The sequence below is a fragment of the Ipomoea nil genome, unplaced genomic scaffold (assembly GCF_001879475.1).
Source record: "Ipomoea nil cultivar Tokyo-kokei standard unplaced genomic scaffold, Asagao_1.1 scaffold2805, whole genome shotgun sequence".
Taxonomy (NCBI): domain Eukaryota; kingdom Viridiplantae; phylum Streptophyta; class Magnoliopsida; order Solanales; family Convolvulaceae; genus Ipomoea; species Ipomoea nil.
The window spans coordinates 4,344,816-4,360,400 of record NW_017619233.1 but is presented as its reverse complement, the minus strand read 5'-3'; the positions used below and the strand labels follow the sequence as shown (position 1 = coordinate 4,360,400).

The 15,585-nt window shown below is 36.3% G+C and overlaps 2 protein-coding genes and 1 non-coding gene across 4 annotated transcripts; 1 reads left to right on the top strand and 2 right to left on the bottom strand.

Annotated features, from left to right (window-relative positions):
* Positions 1–3,441: 3,441 nt before the first annotated feature.
* Positions 3,442–3,521, top strand: TRNAL-UAG. Its single transcript has one exon. It is a non-coding gene; the product is annotated as a tRNA-Leu (tRNA).
* A 1,079-nt stretch (positions 3,522–4,600) lies between these two features.
* LOC109158323 lies at positions 4,601–8,455 on the bottom strand. Its single transcript, XM_019306247.1, has 9 exons — positions 8,061–8,455; positions 7,554–7,631; positions 7,042–7,467; positions 6,609–6,744; positions 6,311–6,473; positions 6,029–6,157; positions 5,730–5,924; positions 5,470–5,592; positions 4,601–5,384 (listed from the first exon to the last, which is right to left on the bottom strand). The coding sequence occupies exons 1-9, from the start codon at positions 8,239–8,241 to the stop codon at positions 5,292–5,294; spliced, it is 1,524 nt and encodes a 507-aa protein (XP_019161792.1). The 5' UTR covers positions 8,242–8,455; the 3' UTR covers positions 4,601–5,291.
* A 4,167-nt stretch (positions 8,456–12,622) lies between these two features.
* On the bottom strand, positions 12,623–15,128 carry LOC109158290 (inactive LRR receptor-like serine/threonine-protein kinase BIR2). Of its 2 annotated transcripts, none has more exons than XR_002050354.1 (2): positions 12,933–15,126; positions 12,623–12,834 (listed from the first exon to the last, which is right to left on the bottom strand). XR_002050354.1 is itself a non-coding variant. In XM_019306208.1 (2 exons), the coding sequence occupies exon 1, from the start codon at positions 14,800–14,802 to the stop codon at positions 12,991–12,993; it is 1,812 nt and encodes a 603-aa protein (XP_019161753.1). In that variant the 5' UTR covers positions 14,803–15,128; the 3' UTR covers positions 12,623–12,827; positions 12,951–12,990. The 2 variants fall into 2 exon arrangements, 1 of the variants encoding a protein (XP_019161753.1); XM_019306208.1 differs by having other exon boundaries at positions 12,623–12,827; positions 12,951–15,128.
* Positions 15,129–15,585: the final 457 nt, after the last annotated feature.

Below are 15,585 nucleotides of genomic sequence, written 5' to 3'. Positions count from 1 at the left end.
AAACATATTTCGTCATTTTAAAGGTTACTTTTTAATCTTTTTGAAAGAATTGGATTTAACTTATCTTTTGTGTTAATGTCTAGTTGCATATTATATGCCATATCCCCATATCCCCTGATGACGATATTGCACCCGTGCACTCCCAATTCTCTGCTAAGATATCATTTAAACCATTCAAGAGATCAGATGTCAGGTAAACTGCACTAAGAAGATCATGTGCAATGGTTTTGATCAAGATGGGGTAAGAATCGAACATGTGATATTCAAGTAAAGATCAATTCCATTTTATTGAGATATACACGGTTTGGTTGAGTGGTCTAAGGCGCCAAATTTAGGCTCTGGTTTAAAAGGGCGTGGGTTCAAAACCCACAGCCGTGAATAGATGTTTAAAAAATAGCCTTCTAAAAGAATTGGATTTAACTTATCTTTTGTGTTAATGTCTAGTTGCATATTATATGCCATATCCCATAATCCTGATGACGACATTGCACCCGTGCACTCCCAATTCTATATGCTAAGATATCATTTAAATCACTCAAGAGATCCGATTTCAGGTAAACTGCACAAAGAAGATCATGTGCAATGGGTTTGATCAAGAGGGTGTTGGTAAGAATCGAATATGTGATCTTCAAGTAAAGATAAATTCTATTTTATTGAGATATACACGGTTTGGCCGAGTGGTTTAAGGCGTCAGATTTAGGCTTTGGTCTGAAAGGGCGTGGGTTCAAATCCCACAGCCGTCAATAGATGTTTAAAAAATTGCCTAAGAAGAAAAAATGAGCATTAAATAAGGTTACTTATTTTTCTTTTTGAACGAATTGATGGTAAATACAAAATATATTGTAACCTCTAAAAGAATTGGATTTAACTTATCTTTTGTGTTAATGTCAAGTTGCATATTATATGCCATATCCCATAATCCGCTGATGACGACATTGCACCCGTGCACTCCCAATTCTCTGCTAAGATATCATTTAAATCACTCAAAAGATCAAATGTCAGGTAAATTGCACTTAGAAGATCATGTGCAATGGGTTTGATCAAGAGGGTGTTGGTAAGAATCGAACATGTGATCTTCAAGTAAAGTTAAATTCAATATTATTTAGATATAGACGGTTTGGCCGAGTGGTCTAAGGCGCCAGATTTTGGCGCTGGTGCCCTGCCGTTAATAGATGTTGAAAAAAAATAACCTCGGAAAAAAAATTATTTAAAAAGCAAAATACGAAAATGAGTAGAAAACATATTTCGTCATTAAAGTTTACTTTTTAATCTTTTTGAAAGAATTGGATTTAACTTATCTTTTGTGTTAATGTCTAGTTGCATATTATATGCCATATCCCCATATCCCCTGATGACGACATTGCACCCGTGCACTCCCAATTCTCTGCTAAGATATCATTTAAACGATTCTGATTGGATTTAACTTATCTTTTGTATTAATGTCTAGTTGCATATTATATGCCATATCCCCATATCCCCTGATGACGACATTGCACCCGAGCACTCCCAATTCTCTGCTAAGATATCATTTAAACGATTCAAGAGATCAGATGTCAGGTAAACTGCACTAAGAAGATCATGTGCAATGGGCTTGATCAAGATGGGGCAAGAATCGAACATGTGATATTCAAGTAAAGATCAATTCCATATTATCGAGATATAGACGGTTTGGCCGAGTGGTCTAAGGCGCCAGACTTAGGCTCTGGTCCGAAATGGTCATTAAAGGTTACTTCTTTTTCTTTTTGAAAGAATTGATTTTAAATACTAAATATATTGTAACCTCTAAAAGAATTGGATTTAACTTATCTTTTGTGTTAATGTCTAGTTGCATATTATATGCCATATCCCATAATCCCCTTATGATGACATTGCACCCGTGCACTTCCAATTCTCTGCTAAGATATCATTTAAATCACTCAAGAGATCCGATGTCAGGTAAACTGCACTAAGAAGATCATGTGCAATGGGTTTGATCAAGAGGGTTTTGGTAAGAATCGAATATGTGATCTTCAAGTAAAGATAAATTCTATTTTTTTTTTTAAATATAGACGGTTTGGTTGAGTGGTCTAAGGCGCTAGATTTAGGCTCTGGTCCGAAAGGGTGTGTGTTCATATCCCGCAGTCGTCAATAGATGTTTAAAAAATAGCCTCCTAAGAATAAATTATTAAAATACGAAAATGAGCATAAAATAAGGTTATTCGATCATTAAAGGTTACTTCTTTTTCTTTTTTAAAGAATTGATGGTAAATACTAAATATATTGTAACCTCTAAAAGAATTGGATTTAACTTATCTTTTGTGTTAATGTCTAGTTGCATATTATATGCCATATCCCATAATCCCTGATGACGACATTGCACCCGTGCACTCCCAATTCTATGCTAAGATATCATTTAAATCACTCAAGAGATCCGATGTCAGGTAAAATGTACTAAGAATACCATGTGCAATGGGTTTAATCAAGAGGGTGTTGGTAAGAATCGAATATGTGATCTTCAAGTAAAGATAAATTCTATTTTATTAAGATATAGACGATTTGGCCGAGTGGTCTAAGTCGCCAGATTTAGGCTCTGGTCTGAAAGGGCGTGGGTTCAATTCCCACAGTCGTTAATAGATGTTTACAAAATACCCTCAGAAGAAAAAATGAGCATTAAATAAAGTGTTGCAAAAATCTCGCCGATTAATTGGTGCTAGGTGATCCCCAGGCGCTTAGTGATTTTTGTAACCTCTAAAAGAATTGGATTTAACTTATCTTCTGTGTTAATGTCTAGTTGCATATTATATGCCATATCCCATAATCCCCCGATGATGACATTGGACCCGTGCACTATCATTTAAATCACTCAAGAGATCAGATGTCAGGTAAACTGCACTAAGAAGATCATGTGCAATGGGTTTGATCAAGAGGGTGTTGGTAAGAATCGAACATGTAATCTTCAAGTAGATAAATTCCATTTTATTGAGATATAGACGGTTTAGTCGAGTGGTATAATGCGCCAGATTTAGGCTTTGGTCCGAAAGGGCTTGGGTTTAAATCCTACTGTCGTCAATAGATGTTTAAAAAATAGCCTCCGAATAAAAAATTATTAAAATACGAAAATAAGTTTGGTCATTAAAGGTTACTTTTTTTTTTTTTCTTTTTGAAAGAATTGATGGTAAATACTAAATATATTGTAACTTCTAAAAGAATTGGATTTAACTTATCTTTTGTGTTAATGTCTAGTTGCATATTATATGCCATATCCCATAATCCCCTGATGATGACATTGCACCCGTGCACTCCCAATTCTCTACTAAGATAAAATTTAAATCACTCAAGATATCAGATGTCAGGTAAACTGCACTAAGAAGATCATGTGCAATGGGTTTGATCAAGAGGGTGTTGGTAAGAATCGAACATGTGATCTTCAAGTAAAGATAAATTCCATTTTATTGAGATATAGACGGTTTGGCCGAGTGGTTTAAGGCGCCAGATTTAGGCTCTGGTTCGTAAGTGCGTGGGTTCAAATTCCACAGTCGTCAATAGATGTTTAAAAAATAGCCTCGAAGAAAAAATTATTAAAATACGAAAATGAGTATAAAATAAGGTTATTCGGTCATTAAAGGTTACTTCTTTTTCTTTTTGAAAGAATGGATGGTAAATACTAAATATATTGTAACCTCTAAAAGAATTGGATTTAACTTATCTTTTGTGTTAATGTCTAGTTGCATATTATATACCATATCTCCCATAATCCCCTGATGACGACATTGCACCCGTGCACTCCCAATTCTCTGCTAAGATATCATTTAAATCACTCAAGAGATCCGATGTGAGGTAAACTGCACTAAGAAGATCATGTGCAATGCGTTTGATCAAGAGGGTGTTGGTAAGAATCGAATATGTGATCTTCAAGTAAAGATAAATTCTATTTTATTGAGATATAGACGGTTTGGCTGAGTGGTCTAAGGCGCCAGATTTAGGCTCTGGTTCGAAAGGGCGTGGGTTCAAATTTAGGGACGAAAAAGTGAGCACGAAAAGTGCAACGCCAATAACGAAAAGTGAGCACGATCATTAATTAGAGACGAATTCTACAATTACCTTATAACTTAGGAACGAAAAGTGCATTTTTTCCTTGATTTATATTTGTGATTTCCTTATTTCTTATTAATGCATCCCTCCTACTTATTTAAAAATAAAAAGTAGGTTTAAAATATTTAATAAAAGAATGTAACATTACATTATCCTGTTAAAATAAAAAAAAAATAAAAAAAAAAGACCCAGGCCTTAGTGTAATTGGTTTGTGGTGTGACTTAAGGGTTCAAATCTTACTAAAAGAATATATGAGAAAAAAGTTCAAAGATATTGGAATGTTTAAATTGGATCCCTTATGCACATGAAGGCTATAATCTGACCGGAAAAAAATAATAATAATAATAATAATAAAAGCAGCTAGCGGCTAGCGGATAGGGTGATTTGTTGTCTCCATCTCCTCCAAAATCTGAATATGAATTGTGTCGAGTGTTTATTTGGAGAAAAACGGGCGCTTATCTCGGCAAAACATTTGGGATGTTTATCTTACAAATCTGGCAGTGCAAGTATTATTATAGAATCATAGATAGATAGCACAAAATGCCTCCAATAGAAATAGCCAAAGGAAAGTATTATGTTAGTTACATGATAGATTAGAATAGATTAGATAAGATAATTGCATCTATCTATCCTATAATCCATCCCATCCATGACATGATGACAACATTGCAAAGATCATCGTACTCATTCCGGCGACAGGGATCCTCCGGCCGCATTTGGGACAACGGTGGCGTTTATGGACCGGAGATGAACGCAAGTGGGGGATCGCAGCTTCCCCTTCCCCATCCCCGGGAAAGGGCTCAACAAGAACGATACAATTGCAAAGACATCCATGCAAATGCAAGAGTGGGCGGCGTAGCAGCGGCAGCGGCGGAGACAAATGTGAATCCGCCGGTCGCACCTCTGCCGGGTTCAAGATCACACACCAAGCCCATCACCTGTGGTTTCATCACTTTTTTTGGGCGTTGTGGAAAGGTTCATACCTCCTAAACCAACCCCTTTGTTGTCCCCAAAAAAAGAAATGAATTTTTTTTTTATTAATTTCATAAACAGTTTCGTGAATTCCAGCACAATTGCATTACCAAATATGCGCTAATTCTTGTACACAAAAGGAAGTTTGGAAAAGAGAATAGAAGAAAAGAACAAATGAATAATTAGGTGCGCTGTTGTTTCCATGTAGATTGTCTGTCATCCTTTAGGTTTATACCTGTGCTGTTCATTCATAACTCCAGTTGGCAATATTTACTATAGTCGATTTCTTTCAATCTTAAGCAACATAACAGGTGCTCGGGCAAATCCTCTGCCTTGTTTCCCTGCATGAAAAGTTATGGGTACATTAGTTGTGCGTCCGGGGAGTGAATTCTCACCTGCCTAGGGATGTTAATACTTAATAGCTACCTGAATCGTCAGACCAAAATCCAAGACAAAGTTCTTCACTCTGTCATGGAATGTTTCAAAGCCTTTCCTGGCAAGGTAACTGAATCTGTGAATGTCCAAATCAATCTCAAAGTAGTTTTTGTCCTGCAACAGTTGCCATAATCCATATTAGTAAGTACTATCTGAAGAATTTCCATGTTAAAGTTAAGTTCCCATCACCGAATTGAATTGTGAAACAATGCTACCCAGTCTATATGTGAAAGACTCTTGCATCAACTCACCAGGTAAAATTCATGTTGAGGACGCGAGAGAACAGGTTTTTCATTATAGGCATTCATGAGCTTCTTTTCTGTTGCGCTTAATTGAAGGCCCTCTATATTAACCACTCGACCTAGGATTTTCAATCTTTCTCTGAAGGGTGCGCTTGTATCAATGGGAAATCCTTTAATCTTTTCTTTTTCGTCATGGATCAGCTTCTGTTTGATAGAATGCGTGGAGGAAAAAAAAACAACAAATGAGAATTTCATTCTAATTTATTATGGCTACAGCAGCAGATTATAAATGTTACAATCCAACTTACCCTGATATTTTCTTGAAAATGGGCTGGAAGTTCTTTTGAGTAATTTTCTGAAAGTTTGAAATAGAAAACGAAACTCACTCCTTCCCCATCATATTCATTTTGAAAGATTGCAGCAGAGTACAAAGGGATCTGCAAAGAAAGATCATGATATATTAGTACAGAATACTTTCAAAATACTGCATCCACATGAGTTTTTTATGGTATGTGTTGACTGTTTCTATATTCTTGTAAAAAGCCTCCTGTTCTGAAAAGACAATCTAGTGAAAACAAAGTATAGAGTACCTGAAGATTTACAATAAGTATGGGAGGGATCTCTCCTGGTGAATCAATGGCTGGAAGTTCCACAAAACGTGCAATGTGATTGATCTTCCGTGGTGATAAGAACACATCAACACCAAACGGATAAAATGCAGCAGAATTTGGTGCAGATTCTTTCTTCTTATCCCTGCAAAGAAGAGAAGTGAGATAAGGGCATAGCATTTAGTAAGACCAAATTCATTGAGATTTAACAATCATATCATAGACTACAACTTTTTCTTGTCAGAACCAAAAGCCAATCAAATAAATGAAATCCTCTTACCTAATGTAACTCGGACCTCGGACTTTGAAGGTGTTTGGTTCAATTGATGACCAACATTCAGAAATGTTCTTTTCCAGCGGGGAACATGGAACTTGAGAACCGGCTATTGGTCTTCGTAAAACAGCATTTGGAGGCACTGTGATGGTGAACAAGTTTTTAAACATATTAGTAAATAAAATCATTGTGAGTTGAGAAGGTAGAACATAATAACTCATCAAGGAATTATTAGAACACTAAAACGCCAAATGCAACACTCTCTTTCAATGGTTAGAGTACACAATGTATATATGCATTTCATTCCCACATTGTATGCCAGATAACTTAGCTTCATCAAGAAACTGAAATCAAGGGTAGCTGCCATATTTTCTAGGGGATCAAATTTTGCTAAACATATTTCATTAATAAGGGAACCAAAAAAAATAGTAGCACTTACATAACGAATGACTTTCCAGGGATTCTCGCCACTTGAAAGAAAACTTGTGGGTGAAAGAAGATTTTCTTTTAGTGCCAGGTGAAGTTGGGACTAGAGTTTTTCTCTTTTCACCTGGGGAAGCAGTGCAAGCAAGACAAGACATACATCTATTCTGCAGAATTCCACAACTATGAAGTGTTTCTGTTTCAACTCTTCTGCCAGGATTGTCACTTTGACCAATCTGTTCGTTAGAGTCTTTATTTACATGGTCCAAATCCTTATCCTCCTTCGGAGGGTCACATGAAATCAGATGAGAATCATTTGAAGATCCAACTGATATTTCACATGGTTTTGTGTCAGCAAAAGAATCTCCATTATAATATGCAAGATCAGCAAATCTCGGAGAAACAGCTGTTGACATAGATCCACCTCCACTCTGTGAAAGAACTGCACATTTTCAAAACACAACCAAAATCAACTGCCAATTTTGCTAGGTTGTTGGCAAACAATCAACAGTCACCCTAAGAATTTACCATCCTGAACACTATAGAATTCATCATCACCATCAGAACCAACTCCTGTTTCCGGGTCAAACCACGATTCGTTGTTTCCTGTTAAGTGAAACAACAGAATGCTAACAAATTTTAGAATTTTACATCAAAACCATAGCAATAATCCTAATATCCTTAAGAGATGAATTGCAGAAACCAATGAGCACTAACTATGGCACAACAAATCTTGCAGCCCTAACAAGTGATTCGAATCATAGAACAACAATTTTAGGATATTTTTAAATAAAAAATAAAGCCTTTAACAACCAAGTAACCATGATTATTTCATTTTTTTTTCAATTTTTCTTAGGAATACATGTTAACCAGACCAAGGCTTAGCAGAATACTACTAGAAACGAAATCGTAACCCTACTTCGTATCAACAATGAATCAAGAAAAGGTAAACAAAGAAACCTAATTCAAACCACAATATTCGCCAAAAAAATAGCTAAAATCGAGTTAACAGTAATCCGACTCGACTCATAGTACCTTGGAATGTCGGATTGCAATAAGACGAATTCGCGGAACCGGAAGGCTCCACTTTGCTGAGCTTATTGTTGGACAAAGAGCGGCCCCTTACCACCCTCCGCCGCCGCCGCCGCCGTGGCTTGCCAAGATTCAGGCAACCAAATCCCTCACAACCTCTCGGAGTCGACCCAGAAGCTCCCATTCTCCTCTATCTTCCACGACAGTGAAATTGAATGATGGTGAGACTTGAGAGGGAGCTCTGGTGGATCAATCACTTATATAAGTGTAGTGGGAAAGGGAAAGCCGCTTCTGGAACAGGAACAAACCACTAAGATCAAAACTATGATTTCATCATCTCATATCACATCATATCATATGAGATCGCAGAGGAAATTGCATCGAGGAACAAGCAACAGAAAAGCGATTAAAGAAAGAAAGGGAATAATATAATATGGGTATGGGTCAACGACACAGGTCGTTGACTGTTATCGTGCCTCTTCCATCCGTGATCGTAGTGACTGGCACGTGTATCATTCCCGCGTTTCAATACGCGCCTACTTCGGTATCTACTTATATATATAGTAATCACAGAATTAAACGTGGGTTAATTGAGTCCAGTTAACGAATAAATTCCACTACTGTGAAAAGAATTTTGGAAAGTTCTTGCCCAACTACTTGTATATAAAAGTGTATTTAATTCGTTACTTTATGTTCATTGAAATAAAGATTTATTTTATATCAAATATGGGTTACAAATTACATTTCAATTTAATTAGATTAGTTAGTATTTTTTTAGGTAGGATCTGTTTTATATTTTTTTAAATATTTTTAATTTAAAAAATTTAAGTTCTTATTTGAAATGGTAATCGGAATATCACATTACATGGTAGTTGACTAATTAGGTAGTATTAATTTCATAATTAATTTTAAAATAAAAGACAACTAACAACAATAAAAGTTCCAACAACAATATGCAAACAATAGCAAGTTGTAACAGAATGATGCCAACAGGCAACAGCAGCAGATTAATTGCCTTTAAAAATTGATGTCAACACCAGCAAGATACATTAACATCTTAATACCAACCAACAATAATACAATGTCAACAATAGCAAGTAGCAACAACATGATACCAACAACAAAAATGAACTTTAATTTCTCTTAAGTAGAAAGAATACTATCTTCATGGACGGATCCAGAAAGGAGCACTAGTATAAAAAAAGAACATAAAGACTAACTTTTCGTTACTATTTTTAACAGAAGGGTAGGATATTGTTACAAAAAAATTCACGATGACAAAATTGTAAATACTTAAACAAGAATTCGTGACTATTTTTAAATAAAATAGTCGCGATTTAAATAAAAAATAAAAATAAAAACAAAAACGCGGGTAGTTTCTGCAACCGTTCCACTTAGAACGATTGCGGAAACTACAAAATTAAAAAATTAAAAAATTAAAAATCGCGATCGTTCCCCTTAAAACAGTAGCTAGATTTTTTTTACACTACAAATAAATATACTATTCGTTTCTCTTCCAACCCTTCATTTCACCAACAACAATTTCTCTCTCCATGCTCTGCTATTTCCCTCTCAGACTCTTCTCTTCATTTCACCATTTACCCTTCGTTTTTCTCTTTGTTCAGAAGGTCGTTGCTCGGAGCTTCAGAATAAGAAGAAGAAGAAGAAACTCCGGTCGGCTACACATTTACCCTAACTTCCAAGTTCCAACCCAAAGGCTTGAGTTCGATTCCCTACTAGTTTAAATATGTAAGTAAATAATTTTGGGATAAAATTAATATAATGAACGATAAATATAGTATCATTAATTAAACTAGTGTTTGTACCCGTGCGAATAGGCCTGGCAATTCGTGTAAACGAGTTCGTTAACGGGTCGACACGATAAGGCTAAACACAGACACGACACATTAAGGTTAGCGGGTTCAAATTTTTAACACGAACACGATTTGTTAACTGGTTGACACGATAGACACGTTTTGTTAACATGTTTCGGGTCGTGTCGATACAATATGGCACGAAACCCATTTAAACCCGCTAAACCTATTAATATTTTTAAAAAAAAAAAAATTTAAGTTAAGTTATATAAAAAAGAAATAAACCTACAATTCAATCCATCAAACAAACAAAAAAAAATATTCAATTTATAACATTCATAAAATAATAAAATAACACCCAAAAATCATAATTAAAGAAGTCATGCTAGTTTTTAGAATAGAATTGAACACAATAAAAATTCAAATTTTAGATTGTTGAACATCAATAATTATATTGGTGTAGGATCTTGCCTAATGTAATAAATTCATCCTTAATCATGTTCATGATATCTTTTGTAATCTCATTCATGAGTCATGACAATGGTTCTTACCTAAATCACAATGGTTCTTAACGGGTTATAAACAGGTTTGTGTAAACGGGTTTTTAACAGGTTTAACGGGTTGACATGTTAAGACACGAAACATAACGGGTCAACTCGTTAACAACCCGGGATACGTTAAGGCTAAACACTAACCTGTTATTTTTGTGTCCAGTTTCGTGTCGTGTCCATAATTGACAGGTCAACGTACGAATGAACATTAATTATACAATATATATCATAATAACAAAATATTTTTTAAATTTCTATAGAACAAATTATTTACTAACAATTAACATTGAAATTGTATTACAAATTATTGAAAACTTTTTTTTGAAGGATAAAGCTGTATTATATTAATGAATGAAAGCAACAATAAAGTCATGAGGGACAGAGTCCCAGTATAACGAATTAGACTGATCAAAGGCTGCTGAAGCAAGAGAATGAGCATGTAAATTACTAAATTTAAAGCTCTAAAAACTAAGCTAACAAAACAATAATCGAACATAGACATAGTTGTTCTACACTGATTAATGGTAAAACCCACATAGGACAAGACGAGCAAATGAACAGATAAAAGACTACTACGAAGCTCTGAACAATCAGTGAAAAATCCACAGATAGCACATTCCGGTCTTTAAGCCACGATAACACTTCCTTGCAAGCTAGTGACTCTGCCATTAGGGGTGAGAAGCAATCCGCGAGTAATCCATCCATTACATGCCGCTAGAAAACCCCCGCAAGATAGCAACACAGCCCCGAAGGATGCCGTCCCCGACGCTGCCCTGAACCCCACATCGAAGTAACATTTCGGCCGGACAGATGTAGGTGGCAACACGGCAGTGTGTGTCGGCGGCTAGCTTCTATGATGTGTTTGCCTCCAGTTGAGCAACGACGTGGACGCCATCTTCCAGACTGCATTCGGCGCCGGCTTTTTGTATACAACATTTTTAGTCGTACTCAAAAATTCTTCATTATTAAAAATGGATATGGTCATAACTGATGGACTGAATCAAAACTTGAGTGTAACTCATAGATCAAAGATGCAATTTCTAATTTATCTAATTATATTATAAATAATAATTTGCTATTAATGTTTATAATTTTAATATAATATAATTATAAAAATAATAACAATAATTAATAAAACTGGAACATGAGACTTTCTTATAAAAGGGGAGCCTCAGGCTCACTTTGGGAGGAGGGCAGTATGGAAACAAAACTATGTTTCGACAGTCTGCCAATGCCCAACGCTGGCGGTTTGTTCTCAAAATGCTGCCAAAATTAGTTGTTAACCAAATAAAGTTTTTTTTTTCCCAAAAAAAAAAAAAATTAAATAAAGTTTTTGACATTTTGACTCGGTCAAATCATTAAAGTAGTCAAATCCACTAAAATCTTGTCAAAATGTCATTTACCAAACAAGGAAAATGTTACATGTACTCTCATTTTGTACTTCTAATTTGTATTCCCACACACAAAACATTAATGTAGTCGCTTGTATTAGGCCCATATGAAGAAAATAACTTATCAGAACCCGCCACGTAAGGGTTTAAAATTTAGGAAGTACATATAGTAAAACTCACCAAACAAAGCCTATTTTCACCTAATAACACCAATTTAACATTACTATTTATTTCCAAATTTAATAGTAATTAAATCTCCATCATTAGTACCAAAAAGATTCTCCGTAATTACAAACTTCAACATTATTGAGTTAAATCCTTAACTTAGTACCAAAACTATAATAACTATAAACTTTATTGTTTCAAATCTTCAATTACAAATTTTATATTAGTAGATAAATCATCATTTTAGTACAAGATAATAATTACAGATTTTAACATGTGTTCTTCAAATCTTTATCTGCCATCTCAAAGGTTCAAAATATAAAAAGTAATCCTAGTAAATTTCATTATCGTATAAAATTTAACATATAAATTATATTTATAACTTAATAAGTAACTCTATTTCTTCTAAATATTCAAAATACATATTTATTCATCTATGAGTGTGAGTGCGGGTTCAGGGCGGGGATACCTCTTGCCACACCATCGCCACACCACCCCATACTTGCGCAGGTATAAAAAATTTATCTCCGTCTTAAACTTAATCAGAAGTAAATATGCATATGCACGATACCACAGAACCATATCCAAGCCTAGGGTGAATGTGTGAGTGAGATCACAATTCACAAGCAGCAAAAGATATCAAATTCAATGTCCAACTGTGTGTTTCAAAAAGCTATATAATACAAGACTAATTACAAGTACCCATAACACCATGAATATATCTACATATTACTAATCATTCTAAACAAACATAAATTATTGGTTTCATTTATAACCTACACTATATTATACAGCCTTACTAATGCATGCATATCCATAGTCACTAGAAAAGGATATCACAACACCTTACACCTTACTAAACATTGTATTTCTAGGCCAGTTGTCCCACCCAAAAGAGGTGCCTACAATTCAGCGAGGAGATTAGTCACCCGACGGCGGAAACCCTGGGTACACCCAAAAAAAAACACGGTATTAAAACTTATTCCAAATGTAAAGCTGTGTGAGGGGGTCGTTACATGGGACTTCTGCTATCTTGTTTGTTGAAAATTAACGGAAATTCATCATCCCCCTCGTCAGAGAAACCTTGTTGTGCAGCCATAGTCTTCAATGCTTCATAAACCTGATACATTGACCACCTATCCTTGGCACCAGAAACTACACAATTGCATGCAATTTTTAGGAATTGCACAATCTCTTCGTCGTGGCCCTTTCCACACAAGCTCTTATCAATGACATCTTTAATGTGACCTGATCCAGAGACCTGATTTACCCAGTCCACCAGAGTCCCTTTAAATCCTTCTTCAGCAGCTCCAACAGCCAGAGGTTTTTGCCCTGTAGCCAACTCTAAAAGCACTACTCCAAAACTATAAGTATCTCCTTTTGTTGAAGGAACCATCATTGTGCTTGAGTACTCCGGAGCTACATATCCAATTTCACCTAGATCACCTTTCACATAACTAGTCTCGGCTCCATCTGAAGGATCCATAAGCCTTGCCAATCCGAAATCCATTATCCTAGCATCGAAATCCTCATCCAACATAATAACATGGGAACTGAAATACTGGTGCAAGATTGGTGGGTGGCAACCATGATGAAGCCAAGCAAGTCCTCTGCTAGCACCTAAACCGATCCTCAACCTAGTTGGCCAATCCAATATACTCGGATTCCCATGCAACAGTGAAAACAGAGTTCCACTGGATAGGTGTTTATAGACCAACAGTTTTTCTTCTTCTACGGCACAAAAGCCCAAAAGAGGCACCAAATTCGGATGCCTAAGCTCCCCTAACCTATACATCTCTATCCGAAACAGCTTCTCACCCAACTTGCAAGTATTAAGCCGTTTGGTCGCAAGTGCAGAACCATCACGAAGAACGGCTTTGTAAGTCGTTCCGATCCTGGTTGAGTTTATGATACTCTCTGCACTGAAATTGTTGGTGGCAATCAACAAATCTGCCAACTTAACCTTGATAAGTGGTTTCTGAAACAACATAACCTGAGTAAGCTTGTGAGCTCTCAATCGCTCAGACCAACTATCCGAATCATCCCTCCCTCCCCCATACCTTCCCTTTCTCCTCTTGCCAGAATTTGTAAAATACCAATACCACATCCCGAATCCTAACAACATCGATGCAGCAGCACCAAACACTCCAGCAGCTATGATAATGGCCAAATTTTTCTTACTTAATCCCCCACATTTCCCTGCCGGACCACCACAAAGATTATTCCCACCAAAATCAAATCCAGGGTTATCCATAGCCCCGAAAAAGGAAGGAAGCCTGCCCGAAAGATCATTATTGGCCACCGAAAACTTCTTGAGCCTACTCAAACTAGAAAGCTGGGAGGGAATATTTCCAGAAAACTTATTATCATTAAGCATCAAGTTATTCAAATACACGCAATCACCGAGACCGGTTGGAATTTCCCCGGTTAAATGATTGTTGGACAAGTCTAGGGTTACTAAATAAGGCAACCAACGGCAAATTTGAGTAGGTATTGTACCAGAGAGTTCATTACCGGAGAGATCGAGGGTTTGCAAGTTGCGGCAGTACTGCAAGGCCTCCGGGAATTCACCGCTGAGGTTAAACTCCCGGAGATCCAAGCGGAACACGCGGTTCTCGCGGTCGTTCCAGCAAGTCACGCCGGCAAAACTGCAGATGAAGCCGACCGTCGTGTTGTCGAAATTCCAGAGACCCAAGTTGGATGCAGGATCCTTCAACGAGCTCCTCACACCTTTCAAGCACCCGACATCATCTTCAGCAACAGCGATTCGCAAAAGCAGAAGGAAAAGCCACAGCACAGAGGGGGAGAATACGAATCGAACCATTTCAGAAGCTGTGGATTCTGAGAGGCGACTACGCAGTGGGAGAGGTTTTGTACAGAGTTGAGCTGGAGAGAGACATTGACTTTGAATTTTCTGAATTTGCTATTTTGTAATTGCATGGAAATTCATAAGCTGTTAATTCAATGCTTTTGTAGGTTAGTGTTGGTCATGGAGTTGTTAATGATAATTAGAATGGGTTTAATGTGTTTGACTGGAGAGTTAAGGTTTGAGTGGGGTTTTCAGATCGTTAATTGAGAATTAAGAAATATGGCGATGGAAGACTGCGGTCCACAGGATTGCAGGAAGGTCCGAAAATGGCAGCTTGAATATTCAAAGCCAGGCAAAGGCTTCATAAGTTAGGAATATTTTTTTTTATTACAAGGGACGGGGACACCACAGATATACAAATTATGCCTCAATTAAAACTCAAATTCATCACCTCCCATATAGGAAAGTACCTTGGTAAGTTGTGAGTATTTAATAATTTCTTTTTTTTTTTTTTCTTAACACTTCTATCTTATTTTTACAAAGTAGTACGGAGTATTTGTTATATGTTTTTAAAATTTGTTTGAATTCAAAGAATCAAATGTCCCAATTAAAATAGTAACAGATGTGTCATTGTAATTGTAAAAAAAAAAAACACATTTAAATTCGTATTATACTTGACTAATCTTCGTTCGCACTGGACGAGCTCAATTAAGGGACAAAGTGCTGGCCAAATTAAGTTTTCCATACAAAAGGGGGTTCAAACTCCCGAGCCCTTAAGTGATGAGAGTGCACGGCCAC

Bases quoted from the DNA above. Each gene is read 5' to 3' on its own strand.
- LOC109158290 (XM_019306208.1), bottom strand. From the start codon at position 14,802: ATGGTTCGATTCGTATTCTCCCCCTCTGTGCTGTGGCTTTTCCTTCTG.
- LOC109158323 (XM_019306247.1), bottom strand. From the start codon at position 8,241: ATGGGAGCTTCTGGGTCGACTCCGAGAGGTTGTGAGGGATTTGGTTGC. The intron at 7,468-7,553 runs GTAAATTCTTAG...GAAAATGTGCAG, and splicing joins ATTCTATAGTGTTCAGGATG to TTCTTTCACAGAGTGGAGGT. The intron at 5,385-5,469 runs GTAGCTATTAAG...CTTTTCATGCAG, and splicing joins ATTTTGGTCTGACGATTCAG to GGAAACAAGGCAGAGGATTT.